At 42.6% G+C, this 17,269-nt stretch overlaps 1 protein-coding gene across 2 annotated transcripts in view; it reads right to left on the bottom strand.

Annotated features, from left to right (window-relative positions):
- The window catches only part of trappc9 (trafficking protein particle complex subunit 9), a 131,854-nt gene that overhangs the window by 95,040 nt on the left and 19,545 nt on the right, over positions 1-17,269 (bottom strand). For both annotated transcript variants that reach the window (XM_079287574.1, XM_079287573.1), the window contains 4 exons: positions 14,483-14,568; positions 11,130-11,256; positions 10,838-10,970; positions 7,422-7,585 (listed from right to left, as the gene is read on the bottom strand). In XM_079287574.1, coding sequence (XP_079143700.1) covers positions 7,422-7,585; positions 10,838-10,970; positions 11,130-11,256; positions 14,483-14,568 — 510 coding nt within the window. The remainder of the gene's footprint in view (positions 1-7,421; positions 7,586-10,837; positions 10,971-11,129; positions 11,257-14,482; positions 14,569-17,269) is intronic.

Consider the following 17,269-nt stretch of genomic DNA (forward strand, 5'->3'; position numbering starts at 1 on the left):
ATCCTCGCTGTCTACAATATCAGCTTAAAGATGGACCAGCTATGAAATGACCAGCTCTGAGTTTTGCTCTGCTTTTTTAAAAATACATTTTGGTTAATTATTTTAATTAACCAAATGTAAAGTGATTTTAACAAATGTCAACCTGATGATAATAATGATAGGTGTATCGGAGTAAGAGTGCAGACTGTGTGAGTGTGAAAGTACTGAAATAGAGGAAGTGAGCAGGGTCAAGATAACCCAAAGGTATTATAAAAGAAGTGACCCGCTAACAGACGAGAGGATAACGTCGTAAGAGCCATCCTAGTGCTCCACCTGAGAGGACCCTGGACTTCGCTCTACAGACGCAGCGGTGGACTTCGTCTTTGCTCAAGAATGAAGAAAAGAATCGAGAAGCGAGAAAGAAGAAAGAAGAGAGAAGAAGACGGCCCTTTGTGAGCAAAGAAGAAAGACGAGAGAAGCAAGACGCGAGAAGCACGAGGGAAGCAAGACGCGAGAAGCAAGAAAGAAGAATGAAGAAAGACGCGAGAAGCAAGACCGAAAACCAAGTGAGAAGGAAGATCCAAGAGAGAAGGAAGAACAAAGAAAGAAGGAAGAACAAAGAAAGAAGAAGACGGCCCTTCGTGAGCAAAGATTGAAAGACGAAGAACCACCTATCCTCCCTGCTTAACTTTAACAAGATCAAAGATCGCTGAACGGGCGTCGTTTGCCGAGCAGGAAGGAGCGAGGAGGGTCTGGCCAGACCCTCGCCCCTGACAACTCCAAAAAATAACTTTTCACCGCACCCAAAGCCAGCTCCAACCGAGCGGACTCTGCATCGAAACAAATGAGTATAACCAAAGAATTGAAAGTATGAAATCATGAGTAGTATTACTACTTATTATTATTTTATGTGAGCTGAAGCTTTGCCCTTGCTAAATATATTTTGCAATAAATATCTAACCTGCATTTAAAGTAAATTTCTCAAGCGCATTCATTTTGCTTAAGTAGTAAATGTTCCTCGTGACAGTAAAAAGTTAAATCGATGTATGTCTAACAACTGAGTTCTGAATGGTTATCCTAGTTAAGTTAAGTGGATAGGTCTATCCACTTAACAATCCCTTACGGCTTTATATGTAATCCAAGCCGTTAAAACCAAACCTGGCAATTTACCAAGAGCACGGATCCAAAAGAGGAAGCTACCATGACTGACGCGACAGGTGGGTGCGCCTGGGGCGGCCTCTCAGCCGAGTGCATGGTTACCGGAGGAATCAGGGAAGACGTCAGGAGTAACGGTAGTTAGCAGAGCCAGGCGAGTTCCTCGAAAGAACACCAGCTTGCCAATCTTTTAACAGAGAGCTGAGTCAATAAGTAGCCCCGTATCGGGCCAAGGAAAACCCCCGGATCCAACACCAAATAACGAGGAAATCGATTTAGTCAAATGAGACAGCCAGGCAGCTGACGGGCAGCTCCGCTCATGGAAACTAAATCAGTGAAGCAATATCAATCCCCTCTTTTCCTTTATGTTGTATGGGCTGCACAGTGGAAAGTGTTTTGTCCTCATCCAGACATTCGATATGAACACACATTAGTGTTGTAGAGAACAATTGAGCTGATGTTTATATCCACAGAGGAGCGATGCGGTGTGATGAACAAAAGCTCTGATGGCAGCTTATTTTCTGCTATTCAGAGACAACTCCGCTCATGTAAATACTACACAACAGATTACTGTATGAAGAGTTTGCTTTGTTATCTACGTTTTTTATGGATATTTCTGTTGTTGAGAAACTGATCTCCTATCTCACTTCACGATGGCTGCGGCTGTGCTGTACCAGAAAGAGCAATGATTGATTGTTTGTTTTGCCGCAGATGTCTTCCCATTGTGACTCTTCATCTTTTGTTCAGTCCCTTCCCACAGAAAACACAGAGGGCTTCAGAGAGGCCCTCTCAACCCCGGCCTGTCTAAAGCCACTAGCACTCAGGAGGGACAGGCAGGTGGGGCCGAGGCGATACGACGACCAGGCCTCTTCAGCCTCCGTCATCGGGCCTACTGCACCGATGACCTCCTGCGGAGCATCACAACAAACGCTACGCACATGACCGAGGTACCCGCAGTATGGGTGCTGCTACCACGTGGAGGGATTTTTAAGAAGGGAAAATAAAACAAATGCATTACGAATAATGCTTGCAAGAAAATCAATGTGAACAAGACGGCGGCCAGCGCTTCCGGTCTGTGAGGCTGTAGACTTGAGACGTACACACGAAGCATATGCACCGAGAACATGTTCACGCCATGTCCCACTTACAAACCGGTGTTGGTAACTGGTAACGGAATGTTCAGAGTGCACTTGCACATTCACAAATCTCTGTTGTTGGATTGGGGGAGCCAAGAAAAGACCAACACAGGTATGTGAAGCACTTTGCAAAGTCTCTTTTGATACAAGTAATGAATTTAGGTTTAGGTTTAACAATAAGAGAGAAACTACCACAATGATGGTTTATGATGGTGCACGTAATGACAGCTGCTCTGGAACTGTATAAGAAATTGAAAGAAATGAGTAAAATGTAGGTACTTTGCCAGAGGAGGCCACAGTATCAATATGCAAAAGAATAGTAAAAAGGATGATTGGAGTCAACTCAGTTCCAGCTGCTGAACTTCAGAGCGCTTCCTCCATCCAGAAACCACCTTTAACTAGCACCGTTTTAAGTGGATGATTCCTCATCATTAATGGAATGAGGTGACAAAACACCATTGAAATGAGATTGACGAGATTAAAAATACATATTACTTAAAGTGTGGGAATGTCTTCAAGGACTAGGCACATTTCAAGCACATTTCTTGAAACCGCAGTGGTTTCAGAAGTTATGGCAACAAAAAAAGGATTAATTTACATAGAGAGGAGAACTGTATGATCAATTGCACCGCAATGCAATTAGCAGGTTGGGTTGCATAATGCAGCCAACCACACTGTTCTACCTGCGAGGCAATAAGTGAGCTTTGGCGGAGCAGTCATATTCACAGTTGAAAGCATTTAACAAAAGACTCCATCAGGTATCATGAGGACACTTACAGTCAGACCTCGTTATTCACAATGATGAAAACCTAGAACACAGCAATATCTGTGTACAGACACGGGAAACATAAGCTGCAATATGGCTGCAGTGCAGAAGAAAGTACTCTGATGTGTGCAAACTATCAGCCTCTGGAACAACACCTGGCAAATACTGCAAGTTTCACAGGAAGCTCATCTACTAGCAGCTTTCTCGGGGTGACTGGTTAGCGTGAAACAGAAGGCACTCTGCCAACAACACTGTTTCTACGCTGACTCAGCAGAATAAAGTTTTTAACAAGCTTCTCCTCTTCCTCCTACCCAATTCAGAATATTCCCAAATGCACACCTCCTTCCTCAACATTGTTGTCTTGCCTTGGGGTGGGACATAGCAGACTGTTTATCAGCCTTTAAAGTAACCTTCTTAATTACCAGCCGTTTACTACTGGACTCACATTTAGCCATTCCTTTTTGCAGTTAAAAATAATGTCTTTATTAAATTTTGCATTATTATTTTCATATTTATTATTAATATTAGAAGGAGGATTGCATTAACTGTGTTGTAACTCTATTATGTTGTTCATTGTGGCACTTTAAAACTGGTTGTAATATCTTGCGTAAACTAACATCTTAATGAGACATGAGTGGTGTTTTTCTTTACATTCAAAAATCAAGAAAATTGTAACAGTGTCTCCCATGAAACATGTTAGCTGTGTCCAGTCATTGTTTAAAGGCAGAGCGTGTCATTTTGGACCCTTCATCATGTGGACAGTGGGATCCGACCCTCTTCACCCACTGAGCTACCTTCAAACATGTAGACTCTTCGATCTGCTTCTTTCTGAAACCGTTTTTTTCTTGGATCAAAAGATTCAATAAGACGTGTTGAGGGAGTGCAGATAGTGACAGTGTGGGCTCCATGGTAGCGAGGAGAAATTGCTTAATTTCTTAAATAACCTTTGTGGTAAGACTGCATCCTGGATATGTCGTCACTAAACTACAACAGACTGCCTTTAGAACCAGAGTGAAACCCAGATTCAATTTAAAACACGACTCCTGTGACACACTCCAGACGGAAGCTGGTGTGACATTAAAATGGCCTTCAAAGGTCTCCCAGCTCAGATGTGGTCGACTTAATTGCTTACAGGGGTTCTTTCTTTCTTTGTATTGTAATGAAGCCTACTGCCAGGGCACCACCTCAGGAAATGGCAGCGTCAATAAGGAGGGAACCTTGACTGCTGTCACTCTGACACAATTAGATGAAATAACACAGATAGTTTGGGGTACAATATGTGCTTGAATGCTGCTCATACATCCAACATAAGAAACAAGATGTAGACCTTATGAAATATATTTATACTGTATCACAATCCCTGATGTATCCTCTTCATATTTCCATGTGTAACATCATAATGATGAAGCTATAGGTTAATAACAATACTGACTGCAAAGGTAGAGATAGTTCAAAGCTTCCAGACACTGCTGCCAAGTTCCCTCAAGGACAACATCAGAGAGACAAGAATAAAGTTATTTTTAAGTTTTTTGGGCCATTTTGATGTATCAATACACACACTTAACCCATACACTTAACTGCTAATTCCATAATATAATGGTGATCATTTTAACAGGGTCACTTTATTTTATGTGTACTGCATCAATGTCATAATAGGTAAGAGTCAGTTATTTCACTTTGTATGTGTACTAATAAAGTTACAGGATAAAGCTGTCCAAGTTGTTTATTAATCAGAGGTAGGTATCATTTCCAGTATAATGTCCCATAGCAGTGAGTATTAGAGACTGCAAAGTACAAAAAGCTGGTATTTGTTTGATTTGAATAATATTTTGCTCAACCTTTATCTCATCAATAAGCACTGTTTTGGTATGTGTACCCTGTTAGTAAAAGACAACATCATTTGCTAAATTGATATCTGCTCTGAAATAGGTAAATAAGATAATAAGACGAACAAAACAGGCAAATAATTTGCAGCAATCGAAAGCATCAGAAATGTTCATTTATTATTGGGTTTTAACAATGCATTACTTTTAGTGAACTATTTTTGGGTTGTTGACTGGCTTCAATATTTTTGTCGTAATTTATTGAAGTATACCGTAAAAGTTAAAGTCGAATATTATACAGAATATTTTCCAAATGAAATGATTCAAGGATATTCATTCAAGTTTAAGGTGTTTGCCAAAAGCCTTTGAGGGAAAGCTGAGATGGTTTTGCTCGTTCATCCAACTCATAAAATAGCATCGCCTCGGAGGCAAAGCTGTGTTTGCAGCCTGAATCGTTTCCAACCACCACAACAACTGCTCCATTTCAAAGAGAACTCTCGTTAACTGGAGAGACTGGTGGCTCTGAGAGGTAGACGGTTAGTCACTGGATGAGTGTCAAATCCCAGGCTATTGTAATTAGAGTTCTTTACTAGTTAGCACTGACAGGCTAATTCTTATCCACTGTGAGCGAGGGCTCGATGGGGCATTTGTACACAAGTTCCCAGGCAACAAGCGAGACACAGCGATTCTCTCACCACACTGTCATCGGGTCATTAAATCTACAACAGGGCTGGTCAGCAAAGATTCCCAAAGCAAAGGAAGTCTTCATTTCTAATTAAATTAACTGACTTTGAGTGGGATTTTAGAAATTATTTTGTAATTATTGTTTATCACCTGGCTGGACTGCGGACCACAGGTAGCACTGGGCAGGGGGTTTTCAAAGCATGATTTCTCATTTATGTCATCATCAATAAAATACAATAAAAGTGCAATGTTTGGAAATGTTTCTGCCTATTTTAGTAGCGCAGCTGATTTTTTCACACAGAGCGTGAGACAAAGACAAAAAAGCAAGAGACAGAGAGACAGCCAGTCAGAGTGAGCGGCACTGCAGAGATCTGAGGATCTGAGCAGGTGTTGGAACAAAGACATGGAACACAGAGTGAAAAGCCACGGGGGCATGAAAGATGTGGACCGAAAGGCAACATGTAACGGCCTCTGTTGTACTGTGGACACAGGGACTGCAGCAGGATGGAACAAAAACTCAGTGGGTGAAGTACATCAGAAACTGTCCTGAATAAAACAGCATAGAGGTTTTTCCACATTCTATACCTGGAAAATATAAAACATAGTGTCCTTCCCTTCCTATTTGAGCCCCTCAAGTCCGTTTTTTACAGACTCCACTGAAGTTCTGAAAGTTTTCAATCATCGACCACTGCAGCCTTCATCCTGCTCTCCAGACTTGAAGGCCTCTGTATCAAAAGGCACTGCCCTGAGCTGGCTCTTAACCAACAGATCATACTTTATCTCCTTACGAAACCACTCCTCCGTCACTTCCAGTCACACAAGGTGTACCCCAAGGTTCCGTACTCGGCCCACTTCAACATCTAAATCGTCCCTCTCGGTCAGATTATCCACCATTTCAGACTGGAATTTGTTATGGGGAAATATGTCATAGTCTTATGCTTTAGGGTTAAATAATGTAAGTCTTTAACTGTGCAGGCACCAAACACTTGTTTCAGTAGATGATTCTAGTAAGTTTTGCATCCAGGTGTCTTGTTATCTGTTATCTTGCTATCTGTTATCCTGTGCATTGTTTCTGTCTTCAAAGACGGAGACACACAGAGGTCTTGATTACGGTATTTCCTTTATGAGCATCAGCTGAAGGGCATGACCCTCTGCAGGCATATATGATGTGTGATGGTAAAACAGGTTTATTCCGTCTCCGCAATACTGTGACTTAACTCTTTGACCAGGTCACAGTGACATCAAAGGAAGCACCTGGCTGGGTGTATCCATGATTTATTGTGGGGCAAACTCAGAACAAAGGGATTTGTAAACAGGCCATAAAGCGCCTTCAGGTTATCGTAAAGACAGGACACTGTGCTCCAAAGGAAAACATCTGCCTTGACTTGTTTTCTTCTTCTGTCTTTGTTTATTCTTGTTTGCGAAGCAAGACAATAGCATTTTCCAAAACTCAAAACTGTTACAAAACCGAACTCCATGTCCACCCTCGGCAAAAGCAAAGACTCCATACTGTCTCCCTTTCCTCCCAGGCACGCAGCCATGTTGAGATCGTTGACCTCACCCTAAACCCCCATATCAGTCACATCCTCCTATCACCTTTTGCAATATTGTCAAGAACAGTCAGTCTCGCACATGATCTAGTGCTGAAATCGTGATCCACGCCTCTGTTTCCTCATGCCTCTATTACTGCAAATCACCAGCGCTTCCAACCCACACCAAATCCTGGCACCATATCACCCCAGTCTATACAAATCAATTATTTATCATTAATGTACTGACATAACTTCCTGTTTCTTTAGAAAATTAAATCTGAGATGAGAAATATTCAGAAAAAGTAGGATTGAAAGGTACGGTTTAGTCATTCGATAGGGTACTAACCTTTGGTGGTGGCAGTCTTAGAGGTGAGCTCCAGAGTCTCGATGTCCTCAGATCCAATGTTCTCCAGGGTAATGGTCAGCTGCTGGGTCTCTCCGTTAAACAGCTGGACGGACACAGAGCTGGACAGTTCCTCTTTGGGCGTTGGCTGAGACGTGTGGGCTGATCTGTTCAGGGTTTGTGGAGGAGGGAGAACTTTTCAGCGATGATTCAAAGTCAAATGTGCTCATTGTCTTGAGGGTTCAATATGAATTAAGAAAATAACTCAAAAGAGATATAAGGCCTGTAATGGACAAGGCAAGTTTGATGTGGCTTGATGCGATGCAAACAGTTCCATTACACTTCTATCATAATTTGGAGAACAATTCTTCAGGCATAAATCAAGCATAGATGAGTGAAGACTGGTCCTGCTTTACATGCTCTCTCCGACATTTTAATGAAAATTATAAGTGCTTCTTGGAATCTCATTAGCTGGAACGTCATTTGTTGATGCCTTTTTTCACGCAGTGGGGAGTCTTTGTGACTGATTTGTGGGTTTTGCCATTACACCTCATTCGGATGGTATATTTAACATGTACCGGTATGTGACAATTTATGGATAGCCAAATCATATCGGAGATGGATGAAAAAATGTCCCGTACCAATGGCCACAAGCTTCGTTTATGAAGCATGATCAGTGAATTGTGCGCAGCATTGATGAAAGACACACACTGGGTGAACGATAACATGTCTGTTTATACAGTGTACAGCATATAGACCCCTGGCACGATGATTGAATAGTCATTGAAATAAGTAAATCCACACTGATTCACATGAAGCAGAGAACTGCTCATCCACTTCACAGAAATGTGTCTTCCTGTATTTTTGGCTGCATTTCAGTCAGTGACAAAGTATTTGAATCAGCTGTCTGAAGTGAAACGCCTGCAGCTGATGTTTCAAAGAGCTGTTGGCATCTGTCTTTGCAAAGCAAACACTGGAGCACCACGGGACGTACAAGATCATGAAATATCAATGCAGGTGTCTTTCTGCTTTAGCACACCTCATTACACACGCACGTGTGCACAACTTCAAATGCAACAAAAGCGCTGCCTGAGGCTAGAATTACAAGGCCAGTCATCACAGACTGCTTAAGTGTGTTTTTCCCGAGCAGTGGGGACAGAAGGGTCGACACAAAAGTGACCCCGCAAAATGTTACTGACATTTCGGAAGTTATAATACGCTTACATTAAGGTAGACCTATGCTCTTTATAAATGTTAGAAATAATTAAACCTAATATTTTAACAGTGAAGAAAAACTAAGAAAGCAGCTTTGTGGTGGAGGGAGAAAAGATATTGGAAAAGTCAATGAGGCATCTCTTCAACTGAGGTCAGAGCTGAAGGTCTACTTGTGGACCCGGTGAGAGCACCCGAGGGACCGCATGACGCATCACATTTGTATTCTATTTGCTGCATGCGTCTGAAGCGGTGCTCTTCCAACGCTGAAGAATAAAAAGACTTTCCACGTCAAAAGCTGCTGGAGTGCTGTACTTACAGACGTGACCTAAATAGTGGATTTCTCAGCAGCTCCACTTGTCAGAATGATTTAAAACGCTCTAACAGGGCACTTTACTCGTAGTAATTTAACCCGTGCTCTCCTCTCTTATGCTTCCTACTTTTACCGCATGGAAAATATAATTTCACCTGACAAGATGTACATGAAAACAAACTGCAGCCATTTCTGACATCAGTAAAAATGCTCTGTTACCAATGTCCTCAGTTTTGTTACAAGTTATGCAGCCACGGTTTGGTTCGTCGAGTATTTTAAGTGTTTCAATGCACCAGAGTCTGGGCAGTGTTTGAGCTGAATGTGCAACATGTCACCATTTAAACTTTAATTATGTGCAGAACAGTGATGCTAACTATTATAAGCATCAATTACCAGTTCAAGTCACAGACACTTCTAAATCTGAAGTGTTTTAACACTTTCCCTCTGAATATATTATCACTTGTTGTCACTGGCAATGTATTTGTGCACAAAACACGTGTGGTTGCATTTTATTTAAAAGTGCTTTTTACATTTCAACTTGACTCCAAGTATCAAATAGTACTTTAAGAGTCTATTTTTGGCCACATTTAATCTTAGAGTTGGGGTTGATGTTAGAAAGAGGATCTGGTTTCTGAATAAAGGGGTTGGGGGGTCCAGAAACCTGGTCCTGACCAGAGTATTAAAGGTCCAGTGTATAGGATCTAGTGGCATCTAGCAGAGAGGTTCTGGACTGCAGCCAACCGAACACTCCTCCGCTACCTTGAGGTAGCATAAAACCACAAAAGCCTCTCTCTCTGGAGCCAGTGTTATGAGCTACAGTAGAAACATCGCGGTGCAAAATGGCAAACTCCAAAAAGCTATGAATGCAGTGTACCTTTTCTGCTAATAGACTCCACTAAATCACACACGCTTGATCTTTAAGTGTGACACTGCTCGCTTGGAGATGAAGAAATGAGTTTTAATACTGCCATACGATTGCAACAGGGATTCGATAGATTCATAACTTGTGACTTTTAAGCCACTCCCCCATATCGCCTTCTCTTTTTTAATCAGAACGATACTTGAATGTGAGTCACATTTCATAAGGTGACCAAATAATCACAAAGAAACATGACAAACTCTGCATTAACCATGTTGATGACATTGAAACTTACAGTCTGTATAGTTGTTAAATGAAACTAACTTCAATAACTTAGTAAATGAGGGTTTAAAGTATGTTGATTATCCTTCTTCAGTTTCTTTTTCTGTGTGAAAACAGGTGAAATCGACCAGTGACACTGCTGATCATTTATCTTTTGTTAATGTTATGAAACGGAGTATCAACACCATCCAAACCTGTGAGTAGTAGGACGGAGACACCTTTTTCATTGTGTTGGCTCAGCGCTCCGGCACAATGGATGTGAAATGAAACAATAACTGCGAGGTTAAAGTGCTGACGTTCAGCCATAACGGTGTCTGAGGGTGTTCACATCAATCGTGGCTGGACAGTGCAGGACTCGTTGCCCTTTCATATTTTTTACGGCCAAACAGTGCAATGTCCTTGTCTGCACAGTCAGCCACCTGACCTGAACTCGATCAAGCCAGAATGAGGCCAAAAGGTCCCAACAGGAGCAAGTGACTGCAAAGGTTTTGCAATGAAAAACTAAATTCAATATTTCTATTTAAAGCGACTGTTCACCCTAAAATAAATAAAAACACACATGTTCCTCTGTCTGCGTTCTCTTGAATATAATAGAACTATACGATACTCGGCTTGTGGCGCTCAAAGAGCCAACAAAATACATTTTAAAAACTCAACAGCTGGTTACCAGAGATGTGCTCATACGTTTCTTATATAGCAATTGACTAAAGAAATCATAACCATGAAGATACAGAGATTCAGAGAGTTCCTGACCGTGGTAGTGATGTGCTGAGCTGGAGACGAGGTAGAGCGGGAATGACCTCCACCAAAGAGCCACTGGTCTTCACATTAGACAGGCCCTCCAACAGGCAATCACTGGTCACCCCAAACACCGACGTGTGGTAACCTGGGTTCAAATGCCGGTTAAAGAAATGTTTAGCATGACTGGATGATGTCCTGAAGAACAGAAAAGCCTAACGTTTCTGACACAGCAGTACAGGCAACTAAAGTTCCTTTCTTTATGTGCAACATCTGAGCATTGGAAGAGCTTTCCGGCTGGACTCACCATTGACGGTGATGTTGCCGGCTGTACGTGGGACGCCAACCAGAGTGACGGGGTACAGGCCAGACTCCGCAGGCAGGGACAGCGCGGCAGGCAGGGATTCAAACTCCACTCCAGATGTCAGCAAACCCTGAACACAGGATCAGATAGAAGGATTATATTAAATAATGCCATAAAAAATATATATATATATATATATGCGTGTGTGTGTGCAGAAGAAAAATGTTCATTCAAGCATAACTGACAGAAATGTAAAATCCATTTTAAACAATCTATGAAAACTTCGTGGATAATGATAGCATGAGCCAGCTGAGATGCCGAGTGAGAAAATGACCTGATCTTCCTCCAATATTTTGCATATATATGTATATATATACATATATATGAATAACAGCCCAAAATAATGCTGGATCTGGGTATTATTGCAGTTTTAAAATTGTAAGACCTACTTTTACTCTTTTTAAAAAAAGATCGGCTGATTTACAGACGTGTCTCTCCCAATGTAAGTCAACAGGAAAAGGTATTTTTGGGCCCATTACTTGACAGACACCCACCAAGACTGCATTCATATCAAACCAGGTGCAGGAAGTAATGACTGCATCAATCCCCAACAGCAGACACTACCTCACTAGAGGGAAGGCTGCCGGAGAGCTGTGCCTCAAGTGCTCACGGCTGTGATTTGAACTCTCCTTGCGTTCCCTTCAGGACATTATTTGCCTTCATTGGGGAGCAGAAGAACCCATATTAACCGATTGGAAAAGGATCATTTGCATTCAGCCTCGGAAAGGTTAATTAGCCTGTTTCACTACCGGTAACGACAGGAGCGCGTGCATTGTATCGTTGACTTCACTGTACAACACCGACAGTGTGCAGTTAACCTTTAGATTGGCTTTAACTAATGCCAGGATAATGTTATGATTATTATTTATGATTAGGATTAGTATGTGTTGTGGCACATTACTGCACATCTGATAGCAACCACAACAAAAAAGTCATGCTGACAAAGCCAGACAAAAGAAGAAGACAGATTCCCAAGACAGAAATGTCTCTTTCATTTGGTTGAAAATCTAATTTCTTGCAGTTTCTCAATCACACAATATGAAGATAAATAGTATTTTCTTGCTTTATCTTTACTGCAAGGAACTCAGCTGACCTCAGTTTAGTAAACGAGAGACAAAACTAAAAGCATGATTTGTCATTTGTTTGTGGGGAGACGGAAGTATTGGACGGTGACCCCTCTGAAAATGAAAGAGTGGGGGAGGGGATTGTGATAAAAAACATCAATAGAAAATCAATAAAGCACAAAACAAAGCTGTGTATTAGTGCTGAAGTTGAGTGGTGACTAAGGAGGAGGGCCTGTCCTGCCAAACTACAGGGTCACCTTGCTGACGGAAGACGGAAAAGTGACCGTGTGTGTGTGTGTGTGTTGCTTCATGTACAGCAGATAGACGGCAGTCACTTTGTCTGGGGTACAGAGGTGCTCTTGGCAGCTTGCGTCACCCCGTCTGTCTCCACCTGCGTGACTCTACAACACCACCCGAGGTGCCCGGCTGCCGCGGAGCTTCAACCTCCACCTGTGACCTGATCAAGTCACCCGTGGGTGGGAGGGGTTAACGACATCCTCGTCACCGTTTGACCTCGTCCGATCCAATGCTCCACCTCACAGTGACCCTCGCGCTCATGCACTGTGGGAAGTAACGCGCTGAACTTCAGGCGCCACTGCATTCGAGTGCATGCGCCAAGAAGGTTCTGGTGGCTTTATGACATTTTTGGCCGGATAGTGAATTCTCATTAGAATCCTTCTATTGCTGAGTCGGCTGACTTCCTGCTGACTCCCTCAAAATACACGAAGCCCACGGAAACAAGACAAGGCTCTTCGAAACAGTTTTTAATGGTAATTTTGAAAATACAGTCATTGAAGATTTTTTTTCAGACTGTTTTTATGTCTTTTGTAATGTGGGCGAGTCACATGACCTGCACTTCAGACTGAGGCCAGTACCCTGTACAGCCCAGAAGTATTCCTGAGGACTTGATCGCAACTAAGCTTTGTTTTCATAATCAATGCTTTTCTATCAGCTGATTATCTATTTCAGGAGCCAAAATACACAGAAAAACATACATTTATTCAGGAAAAAACACACTGCACCAAAAATTATTATTTAAATCTCCCCCTTAATTTCTTCCCCGTATTTTACTATTTTAAATTGTAACGGTCAACTGCTGTATATTTGAAGGGATGAATCCACACAAGCCAATTAACATAAATAAATGCACAGAGACAATCGGGACAATCGGCCGGTGTTTACTCCTCCAGCTCAAACACCTTCCAGATGTTCCAAACTGGAGGTCTGTGACAGCATGTGTGCCGTTGTCCGACCATGCAGGGCGGCGAAACCAACAAGCGAGACCTGTCCAAGTCTATTTGGCATCAACTCCGAAACAGCCGCCACGATTAAGAGGCCACTGTCTCCGTTCACACTCTGCCACCAAACTTTCACGGCAATTTGTTCTCGACTTTCCAAACAATTAAAAGCGACATCCCTTTTGACAGGTAGTAGCCGGCGTGAGATCCTGTGTGTGCCGCTGCTGTCTGAGAGGCGGCCTCTTCCTGCTGGCCTTTTAGTGAGCCTGCTGATCGCTTTGCATTTCCACTGACGTCCCACATCACTGCATCCATAAACAGACGCGGCAGTGAGCAGCAAGAAAAGCATTGTATTCGATCATCTTCCGCACCCTTGATCTTGATAAAGTGGCTCAACTGGTGTGTGTTTGAGAAGGAGCGGTGAAGGTGCGACAATAACCATGAATTAGAAATGGAAGTGTACGTCTGCACTGCAGCTGAAGGAAATGTCCTGATCTTAAAAAGTGAATTCACCAAGAAGCTTTTAAACAATACAATTAGACTGAACTGCCGGATGTCTGATGGCTCTTTGCAAAGAAAAAGGAGAGCGAATGGCCTTATGCTCTGGCGGGATGGTGTGTGAAACCATGAAAGGAATAGCACTACAGGGGGGGGGGGGTGCCTCTCCCTAGTGATGTTTTCTTATTGTCAGGAGCTAGGAGAGTTTGTTCTCATCATCGTGTACAATCATTATGGTATTAAACTGTCAAAAAAGCTTTTAAGGGACTTTAATTTGGCAATCAAAGATAAGCACAGAGCATTATCACTTGCCTCGTAGCGATCCTAAGGTGTGTGCAGACTGTTCGTATTATTACTGCGAGGTCAGCAACCTCCTGTTTTCACAAAGCTGTGGTTAGATATTCACATATTGTGATTTTAGCAAATATTGAAATTATTCCTTCAAAGCAAGGCATTGCAGTATATTTAAAGTTTAAGTGTAATAAATGTCACTGACCATGTTCTCGACACGAAGTTCGTAAGGCATGGGGTTGTAGACCATGAGCTGGACTTCACAAACATCTCCTTGAACCCACTGGAAGTCTAGTAAGAGATGAAGAGACAAGAACACATTCAAATAAGATGTCGATGGTATAAAACGTACTCGGAATTAATCAGCTGAGGACAATACACCATTAGGCTACATTGCTATCGCAGATCAAAGACAACAATCAGTCCTAGATGATGTCATTCTTTTGTCTTTCAAAATAACATTTTTCCTGATTAATTTAGAACCAAACTGAACAATCAGTGAACGTTCAATCCAGTTTATATTACGCTTTGGTAAAGCTGAACCTGTAGCTTCTTAAAAGCAATCATGCGACATCTTGGGAAATACGCTCATTTGCTTCCGAGCCGCTACTTGGATGTGAAGATCGACACCACCCTCATATTTTGTGTTCAATAGAAAGCCACAGCCACCGGCCAGTTAGCTTAGCTTAGCATAAAGACCGGAAGCAGGGAAGAGCAACAAACCAAGCTCTGTTTAATGCAGGGGTGTCAAACTCATTTTCACTCTGGGGCCACATCAGCATCACGGTCGCCCTCAAAGGGCCGGTTGTAAATGTAAGACGGTGTAAATGTAACTACGGTACTCCTAACATAGTTAGTTTAGTTTCCCGGGATATCTGTGACTTCCACAACACGTACTTCCAGTTGTGTGATTTCTCCTCCGCCATTGTTTCCTGTTGCTGGTGCAAAATGCATTCTGGGATATTTGGCTGTCCCAAGTACAGACAAGTCACCTCCGATGCATCCCGGGTAAAATGGGCAGAGCGAGCCACATCCGGGCATTAGGGCCGTGCTTGGCTCGATGTGAACTTTGAATTGGAACAGTACTTGGGCTGAGACTGATGACGTTTCAGTACAGAGAAGTACGCATGTTGAGAAACTTGTTGGAAATCCTCTTTATGGGCTGTTGCATCTCCTGTCCACCTGTTGTGATAGTTTTAATGTCGGCACACAGACAACATGCCATCTCATCACTTCGACTTTCTATCTCATAATTTCGACCATGGGGATATTTTTATTTTCACATCTAACTTTAAATTTTTGTAAAAAAAAAAAAAAAAAAAAATTTATTTTTTTTTCTGGCGGATTCGTGGGCCACATAAAATGACGTGGCGGGCCTGATCCGGCCCGCGGGCCGTATGTTTGACACCCCTGGTTTAATGTGTTGAACCCCTACATTTTACTCAGGTTATATCTTGTTCGTTTCATCAAATGCAAACCGAAATGTAAAATTAACAATTTCTAATTTCAGGTTTCTTAAGTGCAAAACTAAGCTAATAACCTGCTGACTCCAGCTTCATGATTAGCATACAGACATGAGACATAACAGCAGTATCTATTGTTCCCCGGTAGACTCTCAGCGAGAAAGCCATTCAGCGTATTTCCCAAATGTCCAACTGGAAACTCAAAAGACTGGAAACAGGGGTAAAGAGCTGGTCTCTGTCCAAAAGAAACAAATCCACCCACCTACTAATAAGTGCCATTGCGGTTCATGGTCAGCGCCCTAATCCCTACACCATAGGGGCGTTCTAAAGCGAACTATTTCTTGGCCCAGAGCAGTAACTTCCTGGAGTCCTGCCGTCGCGGTCCGACAACCAGCTGAGACTCCAGGAGGTTACCGTGCACTGCCAAGAAAGAGTCTGGCACAACACTTCACACAGACCCACAACCTGTCGTTTCAACGCTTTCGTACGGATTGTACACTGCACAGTAGTTTCTAATACCACACTATATGTATACACTAAGTACGGTATATGTATGTTGGTTTTTTTGTGTCTCGCAGGGCAGAATCAGAACAAATCCCTGCAGCCAAGTTCCAAACAGCTTTCTGAGAAGAGTGGAGGCCTCTATAGCAGCATGTTAACGCCCATTCAGTCATCACATATGGGTGTATAGTACTGATCTGCTCATACATTGGGCCATGTAGTTGTAGATTGTATAAGGTCCAAGCCAAAAACCAAATCCATTTTTTTAGAAAAAGCTTTTTGAAAGAAAGTGAGATGATAGCCCTGCACTGCAGTGTCCATCATCCCTGAATGAGATGCTGATCGTGTCTGTTAGATTGAGAAGCTATACGGTCCCACTGTAGCTCAGGCATGTCGTCGGTCTGACTGCACAACACAGTCTCATGGCATGATATTCTCACAAAATGCAATCTGTTGGTTTCGTGCTGAGCAACACAAATTGTCCGTTTCTTTTGTGTCGCTCGGCACAACTTCACATGCAACCTCAGTCTATATCTAACTTGGGGGGGCTGTACAATCCGTGTACGTTTTGCTAGTTTGTTTCACGGACTGCCCCAACTCCCTGCTAGATCAGCAAACATTCTGCTGCACCCTCTGCAGAGGTCGGACCCAACGCCATCACTGGACACAGGTCGAACTAAGATTCTGGCCACATGTCTCTTGCATCTTGAAAGCGTCAAGTCGGCGTCGGCGATGTATTGTATTATTTCAAACCCAATGTGACAAAAAGGGAAACGTGTCCCCGTCCAAACACTTACTGACCTCACTGTGTCCCGGGCCGGCTAGATGAAGCAAGGTTCACCTCCCTCTACGCCCGTATAGCGCTGTAATAAAGAGCCCACATCAGAGTGGATGGATAGCTGTGGACTACACAGTTCTTAAAACGTGTCTCAGAGCAATTACAGGGAAAACAATCTCCCGTTAGAGGACCCCCATTTTATGGCTGAACATCCACCTGATTGATAGCATGTGATTTAAAGAGCATGCAA

Source organism: Melanostigma gelatinosum, assembly GCF_949748355.1.
Source record: "Melanostigma gelatinosum genome assembly, chromosome: 17".
NCBI classification, from domain to species: Eukaryota; Metazoa; Chordata; class Actinopteri; order Perciformes; family Zoarcidae; genus Melanostigma; species Melanostigma gelatinosum.